This window comes from Lampris incognitus, chromosome 13 (assembly GCF_029633865.1).
Source record: "Lampris incognitus isolate fLamInc1 chromosome 13, fLamInc1.hap2, whole genome shotgun sequence".
Lineage (NCBI taxonomy): Eukaryota > Metazoa > Chordata > Actinopteri > Lampriformes > Lampridae > Lampris > Lampris incognitus.
Genome location: NC_079223.1, coordinates 28,762,347 through 28,781,663, shown reverse-complemented (window position 1 = coordinate 28,781,663; position 19,317 = coordinate 28,762,347). Strand labels below are relative to the sequence as shown.

Genomic DNA, 19,317 nt, shown 5'->3' with positions numbered 1-19,317 from the left:
TGATCAATGTATGGATGGAGAGAGGAAAAACGAGAGAGAGAGAGAGAGAGAGAGAGAGAGAGAGAGAGAGAGAGAGAGAGAGAGAGAGAGAGAGAGAGAGAGAGAGAGAGAGAGAGAGTAACACAGAAAGATGGATGGAGGGATGTAGAGAGCAAAAGACAGAGTAAGGAAGATAAGGATGTAGAAAAGTTGGGGGGAAAGAGTGTAAATGGAGAGAGAGAGAGAATTAAATATAGATACAGCAAGAGAGAGAGGAGGGTGCGAAAGAGAGAAACCATAGCATGAAGAGGGATAAGGAGAGAGAGAGAGAGGGATACAGATAGAGGAAAAGAGAGAAAGACAGTGTAGGGGGAGGAGGATTCGATGTGCCAGCTGGGGTTCTTTTTATTATTATTAGCCCTATCACAGTGGTTGGAGTCCGGCTTTAAGCCACAAACAGCGAAGTGCTAATTTTAGCCTCCAAAGAGGATAAGGATAAATGGCTTGCTACCAGTTTGCCATATGGTCCTCCAACGATTATATTGTGTCAGGAATATTTTTTACAAATTCTGCCCCCCCCCCTCCTTCAAGACACACACAAACACATGCTTGTGCAATCCTCCCACACTAACCTATATTGTTCAGTGTTTGTGATGGCTAGACATTGAATATAGTACTTATTTAAAATACATATAGATGAATTGGTATACTTGACATGATATATCTCAGTTAATGTTGACCACAGGGCCAATAATTGGTTCATCACCTGTTGTTAATATGTTCTACTTTTTGCCGAGAGTCATTTTTTCTGCGAAGGTGGTCTTTTTTTTGTGTGGTAACGGCACGACAGTGGTCTCATCCAGAGAGCTGTTTATTTTTTTTAAACTGCTAGCTTTCAGCTGGAGGCTAACATTTGGTCTCTCCTGTAATCTCATGCATCTCGGTGTATATTCTCACTTGTCAATGTGAACCCCATGGAATAAGAACGAGTCCCCGTCTATCCAACACATATGCATGTGTTCACACGCAAACCCAACACACACCCACAAGCTCGTACTCATTCTGGCTTTTTCTCTCTTCCCCTCTCTCGATCTAACCTCCCTCTGCCTCTTCTCTTGCTCTCTCTCTCTCTCTCTCTCTCCCCCCCTGTCTCTTTCCCTCTTGTTCTCTCTCTCTCCCTCGCTCTCTCTCTCTCTCTCTCTCTCTCTCTCTCTCTCTCTCTCTCTCTCTCTCTCTCTCTCTCTCTCTCTCTCTCTCTCTCTCTCTCTCTCTCTCTCCATCGCTCTCTCTCCCTGGCTTGCTTTCTCCTACTCTTTCTCTCCCTCAAACTGAAATAATTCAATTTATGGACACAGTTCCAGACCTCCCTGGCTAAGAACATTATGCATGAAGCCCCCCTTCTCTAACAAAAGAGCTGGTGAATTTACTAGCCCGCTCTCCAAACGACACCCACACAAAGCCAATTTCATGCCAGCAAAACACAAGCAGAAGCGCCATATTTGGTGGAAACCGGCATCTCCGTGGATTATTTTTTCTTTTTTTCTTCTTCCTCACATTGGATATGGCTTGACGTAACTTTAATTGTGTTGTCTGTGATTGGTGGACCCACTCTCGATTGGACTGCCCCCCCCTCCACACACACACACACACACACACACACACACACACTCCAAGGTGTTGACTATAGTTAAAAATTATGTTGGGAATAGTTTTTCCATTATGTGTAGCAGTAAGTATGTTGTCTGTGTTTCTTATTCAACCCAAGCGGAATGTTTCAAGAAATTTTCAGCCACGGTGGATGAGTGGTTAGACGGCTTTTCCTCTAAGAGCCAATGATCGATCCTCACAAGAGTCAAGATGCCCATCAGCTTGAACCAGGCCCTCATATAAGTAGCTGTTGAAGAGAGAGTTAGTTTGTTGCTTGAAAATGTGAAATATATGGGCATCCTGATGGCTTAGGTGTTTGATGAATGCCATTTTGAGAACAGGCCTTAGCTCAGCATCTCTGGTTAGAATTTGTCCTTGGACCTTGGCTGCATGTCTGTCCCTCTACATGTCTCTCTCATTTGCAGAGGAACATTTTAAGGTTAACATTAGGTACATGGTTTTGACCCCCAGGTAAGCCTGGAAGTGGGAGATTTGCAGGAAGAAGATTGAATGGTTGGGCCGGTAGGTGGACCTTATAAACTGGGCCAAAGCGTGACCCATAGTTGACCTAGGCCAAACATACTATCCCCTTTCACACACCCCCCCACCACAGGTTCTTTTGACATGGATACCTGCTGGAGGGATTTAGTTGAAAGATAAAGACCATGTCAAGCTTTCCTAAGGGTTGAGCCAGACCAAAGAGAGGGGAAAGAAAGATAGAAGGGGGGGGGGGACAGATAGCACAAAAGTAAACACAAGGTTAGCAGGGTGGGCTAAGGGGGGTGCGTTTGTTTAGAGTATTTGAGAGACAGCAACACACTTTGTGTGGGTACTTAGGCTCTCTCTCTCTCTCTCTCACACACACACACACACACACACACACACACACACACACACACACACGTACATGTAAACACACATACGTACATGTAAACACACACACATACGCGCACACACACTTACTCACAAGCATGCACACATTCAGCTGTAACCTGAGCATCCCTTCTTGCTCCAAGCCAGTGAAACTCAAAGAGATATGCAGGGACTGGGGTGAGATTCTCATCTATGATAACCTTTTGAATAAAGGCCTGAGTGGCAGAGAGTAAAACACTAACGCGCACACACACACGCACACACACACACACACACACACACACACACACACACACACACGTATGCACATTCCTTCTCCCTTGGGCACTCCTGGCTCTCTTTGTTCCACTGAGACTCTCTTGAGAGGAAATAGCACCAGAGAGGTCATAGTTCTACAGGAAGTTTCCCCTCAGAGAGGTCTGCCCCCTTCAGGAAGTCACTCGGTGGGATTGTGTAGTGAGAGCGCCTGCTTCTCTAGAATGGGGGCTATATCACTCGTATCCACATAGGTCCCTGTTCCACAGGAAGTAGACCCGCTGTAAAACCCACTCACTTCCTCTTCCTCTGTCCATGTCCCTGTCCCGAAAGCCTTATCTAGCCTACGTATGGGGAGACTGATAGGACTACAAATCGTCCATTCCTTCTCAATACCACATCCTGTGCCTATCAGTCTACACTGACAGGGAGTAGGAAGTGGAAAGGCACCATGGCTGTGTTTTTTTTGGGGGGTTTTTTGGTTGTTGTTTTTTTAGGGGAAACATGGCAATGTTCAATCAATAAGTTGGTTGCTGTAGTTGTAGTGTAGATTAGAAATATGGCTTATCTGTGGGTTGCTGGTTTTAACTCCAGCTCAAGAAGAATTACTCTTGCCTTTGGAGATGGCAGGGTGGTCAAATGTGTTGAAAGACCTCCCTTTAATGAAAAAATTCAAACATTGCTTCAGTCCCCCAAAAACAGCCAGTGTGGGTCTACCGCTATGTTTTGTTTAAGTGCCCTGAAGCAAGACACTGACTGCTTGACCTGTTCTGTCTTTGCAAGTTTGTCTTGATAAGATTGTTTAGAGGCTTTTCATGTAAAGAGGTGAAAATGTAAATTGGCCTTCCAAAAAACCAGTATTTACAAGACACTTTGAGCATATTAAAAAGCAATCTTAGTCTTTATAATGACCTTAATATATTGTCTTATAACCATACGACAATATATAAAGGCTATAGGACCTTATACATAATTTGATATCACATTATAAACATGCTTATTATACATCATAAGCACACTCAAGTGGGTTTATAAGCATGGGCTTCATAGAAGTATTAGTGTAACTTGTAATATGAACATAGTATTTCAAAACTGCAACCAGAATCAATTTGGCTGCTGCCCGTTTAGCAACTTGTTTTCCAAATGATCTCTCTCAGTAACTTTAGCCTCTAGGCACAGACCACAGAAGACTCCTTCATAATGCTCCTCACCATGTAAGACCTGCTGTTAGTCCAAAAAGCATGGGAAGCTAATGTGCTATTATTAGCCTGCACCACCGCGGGGTTAGCGTTCCTCTATTATCTAGCTACTGTACTGCAGTTTGGCTGACACTGATAGGCTAGCATGAGTAGGAAAATCCCTGTGTATTATAGTGTTTATCAGAGGCTGTGTCACTCAGACACAGCTACCATATGAAAAGTGCACAGGCAAAAGCACAAGCTACCGCTTTTCTCAGTTACTCTTGTGAAATCGACTTCCCGGGCCCTAGTTTGGTAAATAGATCCTACACCCCCAAACATGGATATATCATTATAGTGTCATTGGCTTTGTTGATACTAAAAGCTTTATTTTCAAGACATTTTTGCAATCTAGAAAAGGAAGCCCCAGCAGCCTGCTACATTCTCCCGCGAGTATAGCAGTGTTGTCGGTAATGAAAGTTATTTTTTGTTGTTGCTATGTTTCAGTTTATTCAGAAAGACACTTGCACCCCCATAGCTTTCTCCAGTCAGCTTGGTGAAGCAAAAAAAAACCTCCCAAAAAAACAAAAAAATATCACCAAATTCCAGTTCATTAAGAAGTTCAACTAGGATATTTTTTTCCGTATGGTTGGAGGCTCCATCAATAGAATTTGGCCTTTTGTCCCGCGCCTCCATTGAAGGACTTTGGAACGCCCTTCAGCACGTCAGCTGACTTTTGCAAAGGGCCGCGGTACCATTGTGCTTTTAAGTGCTCTTAGCTTTTGTTAGGGTCCTTGTCCCCTCACCCGCTGTTCCTACCCTACCCCCCCCCCCTCCACAATCCATTTGACTCTCTCTCTCTCTTTATTTTTCTCTGTATTTCTTTGTTTTTCTCTTTCTACACAACCTCATTCAACCCGGCTTTGAGTATGGGTAAAGTGTGGAGATGAAGGTAACAAAAAACAAATGAGAAGGCTGCACGAGATAGAAAAAGAGAGTGAAGCAGGAGGGCTGAAAGCTTAAGAATCCTACCACGTTCATGTGCCATGTGTGCATCTATGTGTGTATCTGCACGTGCACACCAAGTGGCAAAAGATGGTTTTCAGTGTGTGTGTGTGTGTGTGTGTGTGTGTGTGTCCCTTTACTGGGGCAGAGAATCGGGCAGAGTTGAACGTGCTCCCATTTGAACCCACACCAGCCTACTACCTTCAGATGAGAAAAAAAGAGAAAGGCAGGACAATGGCAAGGGCAAACAAAATCAATAGTTACACAGCAAAAGTGTCCAACATGAAAGGGTAAATTCAAGGCCTCACACAATCAGCTCAAGTTGTACTCTTTTTTTTCTTCCTTGTGCTCTCTTCTCTGCCTCTTTCTCTCTTTTTCACGCTCTCTGTTTCTCTCTGTCTTGACTTAATTGTCAGCGAGAATAAAAGGAAACAGTGATGCTGCTGGATATTGGATGTGTGTGTGTGTGTGTGTTCGGTTTATGCATGTTTGTAAATTTGTGTTTAGTTGATGAAATGAAGTCTGTCTGTATATGTTAAAACGTGTCTGTGCCCATGTGTGTCTGTCTCCGTGTGTTGTGTGTGTGTGCGCACGTGTGCGTGTAGTGCAAGTGTGCGCTGGTTTATTTCCATTTGTAGTTGTGTTAATGTGTGTGTGTGTGTGTGTCTGTGTGTGTGTGTGTGTGTGTGTGTGTGTGTGTGTGTGTGTGTGCGCGCACGTTAGAGGAGTGGTTTAATGTCGAGCCTGGTGCCCCTGGGCTCGGGCACAGTTTGCAGCGTGTCAGGCTGCCTGTGGTGATGACCCTTCACAGGGAAATGGCACGGAGAGAGCAGTCACATTTACAATGACATTTTTGCTGTCACCTATGGCTATGTCAACAGTCCTGCAGCCCATAATGGTCCAGAGTCACCCAGCGCACATAGAAGCACAGACATTCATATACAGGGAGCTGCTATGTGTCTGTGTGCACAGGGACATGTAACAGGACACACACACACACACACACACACACAAACACACACACATCAACACGCATACCAATATGCATCCACACATCAGCAGAAGTGTGCACACATACAATACAAAAGGGTTACACTGTAGCCATATACATGCGCACACAGGCAATAGGCATAAAAAGGCTCAAACACTCATGTGCACATACACACAAGCACTCGGTATGTATATGGTCCCTCACACACAACTGGCATATAAAAACACACACACACACACATTTGTAACTAGCTCACAAGTAGGAGAGCATTCATTGGGTGTTTATTCAGTACCTTACCTTCAAATGAGGCGTTGTATATCACTTTCTCTCAGCTTGGATAGCAAAGAAGAAATAGAGGGTACTTGCTTCATACATGTCTCAGGCTATCTAAGTCGGAACGAGCAACCTCCAGCACACCTTAAAGTGATACTGACATCAAAATCTGAACATTCCTGTTGATAGGCTACGTTCCGAGTTGGAATGTGACCACAGAGAAAGTCAGCGGCCAAAACAGCGCGTCCACGGCCACTCGAGAGTGATCTGTGATTGACTGTAGATGGTGTCCAATGACAAACTGTGCCGGTGGATACGTAGACACCAGTCAATTTGCATATCAGGTGTGTCCGTAGCGAGATGCTATAAAACCACGGAGAAGCCATTCTTTCACCCCGTCCTGCTAGCTACTTGGCTCAAGTTTGTGCTATTTTGCTGAGACTTTATTATCGATCTTGCTACAATGTATTGCTATCTATCTATCTATCTATCTATCTATCTATCTATCTATCTATCTATCTATCTATCTATCTATCTATCTATCTATCTATCTATCTATCTATCTATCTATCTATCGATCTGTCTATCTATTTATTTATCTAAATATCTATCATCTATCTAACAGTTATTTGTATCACCGAATCCTCCCCCTCGAAACTGTGATCCTCACAGAGGATTTCGCTCTCGCTCTCGCTATCCGACATTTTTTGTAAATAACAAGTGACGAGCGGTACCGAGCCCCACCCACCCAGGAAGACCGTAGCCAGTAGCTTTGAATTCATAAAACCACACCTATTTTCGGTTATGATTCAAACTCCCAATGTTAAAACATGTGTTGAGAAAGGGCATGTCAGCCTCTCTTTAATTACAGGTAGACCCCATAAAGGAATCACCAGTTGCCTTGATTATTGGAACTGTGACCATGGGTCCACAAAACTGTCATCATTTGAAATAACCAGCCTTTATATCGCAAGTCGCTTGTCATTTACCCCAATTATTCCAAGGGGGTTGCCTTTGATCATAGGAAGCAATTACTAATTTCGACCCGATTGTTTATCTAAAAATCCCCTCTTCTCTGTCAACTCAAAGCTGTTTCTGTTCACTTTGTTTGGCTTTGTGTATGTTGTGTGTGGGTTAGTCTGTGCACCACTACAAAACCGATTTCATCCAGGGTGGGTTGGTTGGATGTGAGTGTAGCTGGAGCTGGAGCAAAGATCTTAAAAAAAAAAAATCTAGCGCGTCTGCAGGAAGGGAAGTCTAGACTAGCCATATTGTTTTGTCGACAGCGCATGTCATTATCCGCAGAATAGTAAAGGGGATTTCTCTCTCTCTCTCCTCTGAAATAAAAGGGAGGCGAAATAGCATTGGACACAGAGAGTGTTTTGTGTGTGTGTGTGTGTGTGTGTGTGTGTGTGTGTGTGTGTGTGTGTGTGTGTGTGTGTGTGTGTGTGTGTGTGTGTGTGTGTGTGTGTGTGTGTGTGTGTGTGTGTGTGTTTGTATGTTATGGTTCAGAATACTATGATAGTCATCACTGGAAAGTTGCCTTGTGGAAGACCTTATAAAAAGGCTGTGTGTGTGTGTGTGTGTGTGTGCGTGTGCGTGCGTGCGCGCGAGCGCGAGTCCATGTTAGTGCAGTAAAGCAACAGTCTTTGAAAATGCATATGTGTGCGCTCACTCACCCCTTCCTGGGAATTGTGGCGCAAGGAATTCCTGCATGTTCGGAATATTTGGAGGTGGGAGGGTCAGCAAAGCCATGCAAAGAGAACCCCCCCAAACCGCCTGCCCCTGCCTTCTCCCACTGCTCCTCACCCTGGAGTCCCCCACCCCAGTCAGGAGCAAATGAATGGCCTGAATACAATAAATGCCAGTTTTTCCTTTCTTCCTCTTTCTCTCTCCTCCCTTCCCCTCTATCCCCCTTTAGCCCTGCTCTGTAGCACTTGGAGTATTTCTGAGAATACATGTATATATGAGTGTGTGCGTGCATGTGAGAGAGAGACAGATAGAGAGAAAGCGAATGAGCGCAAGAGGGAGAGCGAACACTGCTGTGTGAGTTGTGTGTTCACATAAGCTTGTGTGTGCATGTATTTTTTTGTGTGCGCAGTTTGTCTTTCTCTGCTTGCCCACCAGTTTGGGATGAGTGTGCGTACGAGGTGTAGTTCAATGGAACAGGGTAGCAGGCCCCTGAGGCCTGGGCTTTGCCTGTGCAGCCAAGCCAGGGTGGTGTGAGCTTTTCTGGGGTGTGAAACTCAAGGAGCGGCCCACGAGAGATTAACCCCCTGGGTGACCTGCACACAAAGAAACACACACAGTGTAGACTCGAATATTGCATAGACTAAACCCTGCTGTCAAAAACTGCGAGACCACTCTCTCTCCTTCTCAATCATACACAACTGCCTGTAAAAATACCAGAAAAACAAAAACAGTTTGCAATGTCATCCTAAACATGTCGCCAACCATCTGTAAATGACTTTCTTCTGCAATCATGACATCTGGCACCAAAATTAGTATTCATAACCTCTGTCTTTCACCTCAGCTGCTTTGCTATGAAGAAAAAAGGGGAAAAACAGTTATTAGAAAACGAAATGTCATAATCTTCTCCTGTGCTGTTCTGGAAGGGACGTATCTGACAAGATAGCTATTCGCAGATGACTGATTGTAGAATCTGTGCCATTAATTTGCCAGGCAGCAGAAAAATGGCTGACACCTCAGAATGGCAAGGGTGCCCACATAGGGAAGAGGAGGGGAGGGGGCAGGTAGCACCAATCTCTGTCATTCGCTGAGACACGGTTCATAATCAGATCATAACAGATTAGCCCAGATACTCGTTGATAATGTCAGGTCATGCCTTGAGAGAGAGAAAGACGTATACAACAGAAACGAGACAGAGAGAGAGGAAGAAAAGGGATGGGGGGGACAGAGACTTGGGAAGTGTCATTGAGTGAAACTGCTGAGGGCAAATACCCTTAACGCACAAAACATAAGGAGTAGAAATACAGTGGAAGGTAAACCCGGACTTACTTACTTGATCCACACTTCATTTGTGAAATGGAATTTACCTATTGTTTGGAGTTGCTTTAAAGAATGCTGACTTATAATAACATAAAATATGACTCTTAAACGCAAGGTAGTCTGATTCACTTTGTCAAACGCAAAAAAAATGTATCTCCAGCACTCATTTACAGTGTTTAATGTCATCCTCCCGCACACACCGCGCACAACATTCAGTCCCACATATTAACAAATCGATGGTGAATGGAGTGAGCAGGCAATGAAATGGCAAATATAGGAGAGAGAAAAAATAAGGAATGGGATGTAAAATGGTGAGGAAAAGATAAAACAAAGTCCACTGGAGCTGAATGAACACAGAAATGAGTGTTCAACTTGTTTAGCTAATGCTAACAAGCTAATGGAAATGCGTGAAGAATGCTAACCTAGTTTTTTACGTCATTATCTGTTTGCTCAGTTAATGTGTGTGTGTGTGTGTACAGCGTGTGTGTGTTTGTTGTGTGTACAGCGTGTGAGGGAACTGATAAAATATTCCTTTCCTCAGTTGGCCGCGGGGCATCTCAACTGCCCCTGGCTCCTTCCAGTCACTGGCCTGCTCCCTAATTGCCACACACACACACACACACACACACACACACACACACACATGCACACACAGCATTTGGGGCTTCTGGAACTGGAGACACAAATGCATAAAAAGGAGAGCACGAGGGAGGCACACACATACAGACGAATGCACATCCATGCATGCATGCATTTTTCACACGCTAACAGGCACCACCCCCTCGCCCCTACCTCTCCCCTTGATTGATTCAGCCCTTTAACCCTGCAGGCTCCGCCCCCTTCTCTAACTAGTTGCGAAGACGCTGTCATTGCCGATCAGTGGGCCAAGCCCAGAGTAGTGCCCCTGGCGTTTGCTCACAGGGAGGCTGAAGCTCGCTAGCCACTGTCTGCAGCACAGTCGCTGTTGCTGATGCACTTAATGAGCCTGGCAGCCTGTTTATAGACAGGGCCGACTTACTGAATAGCTGAGTGGCTGGCTGATTGGATAACTAACTGACTGCCTGACTTGCTTGATGGCTGACTGACTATAACTAACTGATGCACTGACCGACTGACTTGATTGCTGAACGATGGTCTGACTGGCTTGCTAACTGAATAACAGGCTATCACAGTTCACGATTTATTTTTTCTATTCACCTATCTACCCTAACACACTTGTCCCCTCCTATCAGCCGGTTTTGACCTCTTTATCTTCTCAGTGGATTCAGTATAGACTTCTAGTTTAACACTTTGTCTGACCCACTGACTCATTATTCCATCATCTCTCTCTCTCTCACTCACTCACTCACTCACTCACTCACTCACTCACTCACTCACTCACTCACTCACTCACTCACTCACTCACTTGCTTCCTCAAACTCCAGGCTGAGGCAACACCCTGATGTTACCCCAACATGGCCGCCAGACAAAGAGGCCCCCTCCACTCACATCTCTCCCTCTTCCACTTCTCCCAATTCTCTTGTCCCCACCATTCCTCTCCTCCCTATTTCTCCTTGTCATTCCTCCCTATGTTCGCTGGGGTTTGGAGAAAAGCAGAAATTAGCCCCAGACCTCACCGAGGTGATTGGCATCAAATTGCAGGGAAAATGGAAATGCCAATAAAATTGACGCCCCCACCGCCACCCCTCCTTCATTTTCCCTTCTAGGTGCAATAGGTGTCTGTAGGTCAGACTTAAGTACAAGTACTGCAAGAAAAGTGGAGTTAGTCATGGAAAAAATGGAAGAGAGAAGGGAGGCTGGAGACATGAAGCAGAAAACATTCTGTACACAGCCGTTTTTGTTTTTGTCTGTCACCAAACCCTGTAACCTCACAGGGAGGTCCCCACATAGGCTCAGTACCCCTTGGAGCTGATTGGAACTCAGCGTCTTGCTCAAGGACACTTCAGCTGATCAAGACAATCACAGTCCGGGGGACATTGTTTACCCACCTTTTCTTTAACCACTACTTCACTAGATAGCATAAAATACAATAGAATGCTCACACATTCACTCACTTACTTACTTACTTACTCACTCACTCACATTCTCTCTCTCTCTCCCACACACACACACACACACACACACACACACACACACACACACACACACAATCGGACTTTACGCATGCGGTGTTGGTACTGGGGCGTTTGCTTCTGTTTTCCTAACTGGCTTGGGACGAGCCCCTCGGTTTGTTATTGTAGGCTTTGCTGAACATGAGCCGGTCTTTACAACGGATTGAAAGCATTTGCTTCCAATGAAAATCTTGTCTTAGATTACAGGGCCTGGGCACTGTGTGCCCCGCTTTTCCACCAGAGAGCGAGAGGGAGAGTGAGAGAGAGAGAGAGAGAGAGAGAGAGAGAGAGAGAGAGAGAGAGAGAGAGAGAGAGAGAGAGAGAGAGAGAGAGGGAGAGTGAGAGTGTATATGAGATGCAGGAGCAGTTAGGAGAGAAAGAGATAGAGAGAGAGAGAGAGAGAGAGAGAGAGAGAGAGAGAGAGAGAGAGAGAGAGAGAGAGAGAGAGAGAGAGAGAGAGAGAGAGAGAGAGAGAGATCGTGTGTTGTGCATGTGAGATAAAAAAAGACATAAAGACAGTGGCAGGAAGTGAGAGGAGAGACAGAAATGAGAGAATGAGAATGAAGAGAAAGAGGTAAAGGAGAGAAAGCAAGAGGGGAAAGTGAGAGAAAGCGGTAGAGAGAGTAAGGGGGAAGAGTGAAGGGTCTGCTGTGTTCTGGAACAGTAGGCAGAACAAGCTGACTGGTTAACTCCAGGCTGCGTTCGGCTCAGGCTGATTATGGAATTAAAACTTGCCATTTGAGTATGTATTGTATATATTTACACTCAGAGAGGTCTCTGAGCATTTGGGCGACGGGGATAACGTTGTGTATGCGCGTACATTTGTATTTGTGTGCTTAGAGATGGTTTAAGGTTGTACTATGTGTGAGCTAGTTGGGGAGTGAAGCGCAATTCATATTATGTCTTTAACTTGTATATAGAAGCATTTAGCTAAAATGCCTGATTTATTCAGACTGAATTCAATATTCATTGGTTCACTGCCTTGCCCCAGGACATTACAACAGTGCAAATAGATGTTGCAAGTTGCAGGGGGCAACTTGCAACAGTCTGTCCTGTAAAGTCCAAGGATGGCTTACATGTATAGTCTTAAAGTGATACTGACATCGAAATCTGAACATTCCTGTTGATAGGCTACGTTCTGAGTTGGAATGTGACCACGGAGAAATTCAGCGGCCAAAACAGCGCATCTGCGGCCACTCGAGAGAGATCTGTGATTGACTGTAGATGGTGTCCAATGACAAATTGTGCCGGTGGATACGTAGACACCAGTCAATTTGCATAAAGGGTGTGTCCGTAGCGAGATGCTATAAAACCACGGAGAAGCCATTCTTTCACCCCGTCCTGCTAGCTACTTGGCTCGAGTTTGTGCTATTTTGCTGAGACTTTACTATCAATCTTGCTACGATGTATTGCTATCTATCTATCTATCTATCTATCTATCTATCTATCTATCTATCTATCTATCTATCTATCTATCTATCTATCTATCTATCTATCTATCTATCTATCTATCTATCTATCTACCTATCTATCTAAATATCTAAATATCTATCATCTATCTATCTCACAGTTATTTGTATCACCGAATCCTCCTCCTCGAAACTGTAATTCTCGCAGACGATCTCCCTCTCGCTCTCGCTATCTGACATTTTTTTGTGAATAACAAGTGACGAGCCATACTGAGCCCCACCCACCCAGGAAGACCGTAGCCAATAGCTTTGAATTCATAAAACCACACCTATTTTTGGTTATGATTCAAACTCCCAATGTTAAAAAATGTGTTGAGAAAGGGCATGTCAGTCTCTCTTTAAGTACCCATGAGAAAGGCACTGGCCCCTCTATCTGTTCTGGGTAAGAGTCTGCTAAATCACTGGAATCAAACCTGTGATGTCTTGAGTTTTGCGAAAGTCTTGCTCATCACCAAACTTTGCTATGCTGCCTTGTTTTCATGTGAGGATGCTTGTAGTCTCAGAAAACAGGTCCTTAACTTATCCACCCACCCACCCCCATCCCATTGCTTTTGCACAAGGCTTCATTAAAAAGGCTTCATTAGGTGTGCATATGTATCTCCTTCTGCCAGAAGAGGGAGAGGGAGAGGAAGAGGGAGAGATCGGAAATAAAAGCAAGTGAGAAAGGGAATGAGAGAGAGGGAATGAGAAATAGAGAGGAGAGGGAGAGAAGGAGAGAGAGAGGGAGATTGGGAGAGCAAGCCAAGAGTGGTTGTTTCGTATGGATCGTCGTGAGCCTGCCTCTCCTAATGGTGTATATAATTCAGGTGCCCTCCAGGCATGCTTTCAGGAATTCTTTTGCCTGAGGTAATGGGGAGCAAAGGCCCGATTTTTAGGCTCTTGATTATTCCATTGATGCGGCAACCTGGAAAAAAGTCATCTCCAACCGGATTAGCGCCAACATCCCCATTAATTATCGATGAATCGGGGGCTTGGGGTTTAGCTAGGTGCTGGGTGTCGCCCTCTGCAAGCTAGCCAAGCTAGCGAGGAGCCCCTCGCTTGAATGCAGTTATCTACCCGTGCCACAGTGAATACACTCAGAAGCTTTAGAAGTGCTTTGTGTGTAATCAATAAATAACTGAATCCAATTCTGCGTACTGCTTCAGCGTTTCTTTTTTTCCTCCCCCTTTACCCCTTCTCCTGCTCGCCAGCTGAGAGAGGCGGGTGCGGGACAAAAGTAAATTATCCAGCCATTGAAATTTTCCAGCAGCGAGAGGTTGCCACGTGTTTACCTCGCCTTATGTTTCTTTTATGATTATGCTTTTCAATGAGGACGGGCGCTTTACAGCGGGCACACACTTTTGAATAATGATAATAACAATTAGGCTTTATCACAGGGCCCTCTTTCTCTCCACTGGAGCTGTATGGAGTGCGTACAGTAATTGAGTAGTTCTGAATGCGACTGGTGTGTGTGTGTGTGTGTGTGTGTGTGTGTGTGTGTGTGTGTGTGTGTGTGTGTGTGTGTGTGTGTGTGTGTGTGTGTGTGTGTGTTTGTTTGTGTGTGTGCCTCTGTATAGTTTTGCTCCCTGTGTCTGAATTCAAGAGAGAAGGCCTATGGAGCGCCTTCCTCTCATTCCGCCCCTCCTTCTTCAGCGTTCAGATGCGCTAAGCTGTCTCGGTGTTCCCCCCAGGTGAGGTTAACTGGCCTTAATAGAGCCCTTATCGAGCCCTACAGGTTGCTGTAAGCAGCCATGACGCCATTGTTATGAAAAGGAGCTAGCTTTGTTAGCGTTGTTTGTGCCTCTGACTTGCTCTCTTTCTACACCCTTCTTTTTTCCTTTTATTTGCCCCCCCTCCCCGCCCCCCCCACTGCTTCTTCTCAACCTCCCCTTTTGTAGTGTTACTCCCTCCACCTCAGGTAAAAAAAGGCAGAATGAGCTGGGGCAATGCTTCAATAACTATTTCCCCCCCAGGATAATAAAGACTAAGTCTCTCTGTCATTTTCAATTCTGCGCGGGCCGAGGACGCCGGAGTGGGGAAATGCGACCTTACAAGTCCTTTGTGCTCCCCTCTTCTTCTCACCCTCTTTTCTCTCTTTCCTCTCTTCGGAGAGACGTGAGCGCTCGCTGTGTTTTCAATCGGCGGGGTGGGATTGGGGAGTGGGGGAGGGTGGTGGTGGTGTTGGGGGGGCGCTGAAAGGCAGGTTTATTTATAAACGTATTAAAAATGAATGCATTTCGGAGGTGCTGTTTTTCAGCCATTCTCTACTTGCCATTGTTGTCTCTCCTTACCCCCCTCTGCCGCCTGCGCATACAAAGCCCTCCAGAATTCCTTCGAAATCGAATTTATTCCCTTTGAACGCCGAGGCGAACAAACCAGGAAGTAAACAAACGGTGTGACTGATCTCTCCGGCGTCTCTTCCTGTTTTCCCATGTCATGTGACAGGTGATGGCCTGGATAACAGTGTGGCTTCGCCCAGCACGGGGGATGACGATGACCCTGATAAAGAGAAGAAGCGCAACAAGAAGAGGGGGATCTTTCCCAAGGTGGCCACCAACATCATGAGAGCATGGCTCTTCCAGCACCTTACAGTGAGTTGAATGAAACAGGGGTCACTGGCGCCTGGTTGGTTGCAGGATGGCTCTCTCTCTCTCTCTCTCTCTCTCTCTCTCTCTCTCTCTCTCTCTCTCTCTCTCTCTCTCTCTCTCTCTCTCTCTCTCTCTCTCTCTCTCGTTCTCTGTCTCATGTTCACATGACGGGTACACTGGACATTGCTGCCACTTCTCAAGCAGTCTCTTGCTACTTCTCATTTAGACACAAACACACACACACACACAAACAAATGTGCACAAGCTTGCACATAAATAGTCTCGCACATCCTTCTTCTCCCTGGTTTCCCTGCTTTCCTATTTGAGCACACATACACACTAACATACTCACACACATACACACACATTGAAACAAATGCACTCAGATGCACATACACACACTCTCTTTCTATCAGCTTTCACCCATGGAATTACGCACTTACATCCGCACAGTAAAATCCACGCTCACAACCCCTACGATGTCTCCAGGCTCATATGGGGAGGACTTCAAAGATGCAGGCCTTTGTAATCTGCTGGCGATCACGCCATTCTGTGCTCTTGCTCCTCATCTGGTGAAACCAAATAAGCTTGAAGCTGTGGAGAGACCCCCCTGGCCATGAACGTGGTGAATAGATAGATGAACCTTATTAAGAACAAATTTGTCATTATTTCACAGGCGCTTGAGACTCTACAACGGCCTGTGATTTGGTCGTTTTCTTGCCTCAGTGATAGTGGAGAAAGCTAACACTGTTAGCGTGTGCTGATGCAAGTGCGGAGCATTACGAATCGCGTGGGAAAACAAAAGTGTGGGAAAAGTTTTCTGTTAACACTGCAAAGTACCAGCGAAAGAAGAAGCCAGTTGAATGACCCAGTTATTAGTATGATTATCATCTTCATTATTATTGTTGTCGCTGTTCTACAATATGTACATCACTTTTTCCAGCAAACTAAAGAAGTGCTTTGACTTACATGGAACATAGCAAAAACATGATCGCCGCGAGTAGACTTAGCATAACAATGCTGTACTTTATCAGTCCCCACAGAGTAATGCTGCTTGCTCCCTAGTTCGAGTTCAGAGCGCTGGGTCAGAACAGACCCCTGTAGCTGCTTAGAAATCCAGTTTCCCTCCTAATGATGCTTCAGCAAGGCGACCAACACATGGGGGGATGGGGGATAGGTGCCCCCCTGTTCCCAAGCCATCTTAACATACTCACAGACACACACAGACACACACACACAGACACACACACACAGACACACACACACACACACACACACACACACACATAGACACACTTGTGAGTGCGTACTCACACTTCCAGCCCCAGACAGTGGGTCTCATTGATGTGGATGGGCAGATCTCATACAGCTCTGATAGCCCCCTTTTGAGCTCCTCTGGTGCTCTCACCACAAAGCAATATGCCTTAGGACAAAGCAGCTTATCTCCATGCCATCAACAGCATTTGGGGAGTAATGAATTACAAGTGATGGTTAAATTGATTACAAAAAAGGCGACTATTAGATTACTTGTATTCTGATTACAATATAATATAGATGTAACAGTGTGTTATCTGTGTGATCTTCTCTCACTTTTTGGGAGTGAGGAAGATTTTTTTTTTAGCGGTGATGTTATGGATATAAACAATTTTGCACTCACGTCTCAAGATAAGGATGATAAGCATGAAGAACAAAGTAGCGGATGGTGAAGGCATTATCAAAATTATCCAGGATATTAAAATTATTCCAATTCCCATTATTCCAAAATTGTTCTAAATTGTTCCAGCCCTCACCTATGGTCATGAGCTTTGGGTAGTGACCGAAAGGGTGAGATCACAGATACAAGCAGCCGAAATGAGTTTCCTCCGTAGGGTGTGGGCTCAGCCTTAAAGATAGGGTGAGGAGCTCGGACATCGAGAGGAAGCTCAGAGTAGAGCCGCTGCTCCTTTGCGTTGAAAGGAGCCAGTTGAGGTGGTTCGGGCATCTGATTAGGATGCCTCCTGAGCAACTTCCTTTGGAGGTTTTCCAGGCATGGCCAACTTGGAGGAGACCCCGGGGTAGGCCCAAAACTCACTGGAGGGACTACATGTCCAATTTGGGCCGGGAACGCCTTGGGATCCCCCAGGAGGAGCTGGAGAGCATTGCTGGGGAGAGGAACGTCTGGAGTACCCTACTTAGCTTGCTGCCACCATGACCCGACCCTGGAGAAGCAGCTGATGATGACGATGATGATGATGATGATGACGATGATTCAAATTATTTGGCTGTTTAAATCCACATTCTATAGCTGTCCAATGAAAAGCAGTTTAAAAGTTGCTAAAAATCCTTAAAATGTAAGATTTTCATTTTAAATGGTGTTTCGGTGCATCGGGTAGATGATTAAAATCGGATTTAAATAAGAGGTGATATGTTTTGCAGTCATATTGTAAAAATAGCTTCCCCAGCCATACATGTTAGTGTTATGGCTTTTGTGGAGAAGACGATGAAGGCTGCATGGCTGAGTGGGCGATAGCTGGAATTTCACAAACCGACAGGAAGAACCCTGGTGAAAGTAACGTGGTTGGTGAATTGTGGAGGTCGTTTCAGGTTGCTTTACTTACACATTTATTGTCTTTAGTATGGTTCTGCACAGCGTCAGTGTGTTCTTTGGTTTCTTGCACGGGTACCCCAAAGTCTGAGGTGGTTGTTCACATTGCACACATGAAAGTGGATGAGGAAAAGATAGATTGAAACATATATGTACATTAGCAAGTCCACTTTCTCTCACCTTTGCATTGTCCTGTCTTCATTTCTCTTCTCTCCCTGTCTTTCTGCCTTTTTCTCTGTCCCTTTCTATCCGTCTTTTGTTTTCTCTCTCCCTCTCTTCGCTCAATCCCCACAAACCAACCACCATACCAACACCCCTAATCCCTACATCCATGTATGTACACACACACCTCTCTCCTCTGACTCCCTGACCTTACCTCACTCCGCCTACCCCAACCACCTCTTCCCCAGCCCCACAGGGCAAGGGGGGGAAAGGTGTATAAAACATACACACATCCTGTCTGCTCACATACCCCTGTGCACATACAGCAACATGCACACAGTTGAAACATGGTGAGGAATGCTGTAACGCACCTTCCCTTCTGTGCAATGCAATGCTTGGGGGTAAGGTTGGGGGAAAAAAACAGTGTGGAAAGATATGAGTTTGTGTATATGCCAAGGGACTGAGCGAGGAGGAGAAGGTAGGGAAAGGGTGAAAGAGAGAGAGACAGAGAGAGATAGTCAATTTGAATCAAGTTTATTGTAGGCCAAGAAAGTTTACACATCGAGGGATTTTGTTTTTCTTGGGGGATTTTACCCCCTTTTTCTCCCCAATCGTATATGGCCAGTTTCCCCATTCTTCCGAGCTGTCCCAGTCATTGCCCCACTCCCTCTGCTGATCCAGGGAGGGCTACAGACTACCACATGCCTCCTCCAATACATGTGGAGTCGCCAGCCGCTTCTTTTCACCTGACAGTGAGGAGTTTCACCAGGGGGATGTAGCACATGGGAGGATCACGCTATTTCCCCCAGTTTCCTCTCCCCCCCGAACAGGCGCCCTGACGGACCAGAGGAGGCACTAGTGTAGCGACCAGGACACATACCCACATCCGGCTTCCCAGCCACAGACACGGCCAATTGTGTCTGTAGGGACACCCGACCAAGCCGGAGGCAACATGGGGATTCGAACTGAGATCCCTGTGTTGGTAGTCAACAGAATAGACCCCCCCATCATTGAGGGATTTTAACTTATGGGGATATGCATATAAAAATAGACTAGCAGGGTGCTACTTACAGTATCGATGCATCCCAGAAATATTTTTGAGAAGGAAATGATAAAGCTAAGCGTCGAGGCACTAGTACTCGAAGACACATGCCGAGGCAAAAAGACAGGCGAGAAGACTGGCTCACATCGCAACGGAGGACATGCGGGTTGTG

General features: G+C 45.5%; 1 protein-coding gene across 1 annotated transcript in view; it reads left to right on the top strand.

The window, feature by feature from the left end:
• Nucleotides 1–19,317, top strand: part of meis1b (Meis homeobox 1 b) — a 104,262-nt gene that overhangs the window by 31,682 nt on the left and 53,263 nt on the right. The window contains exon 8 of the mRNA XM_056291367.1: nt 15,215–15,360. Coding sequence (XP_056147342.1) covers nt 15,215–15,360 — 146 coding nt within the window. The remainder of the gene's footprint in view (nt 1–15,214; nt 15,361–19,317) is intronic.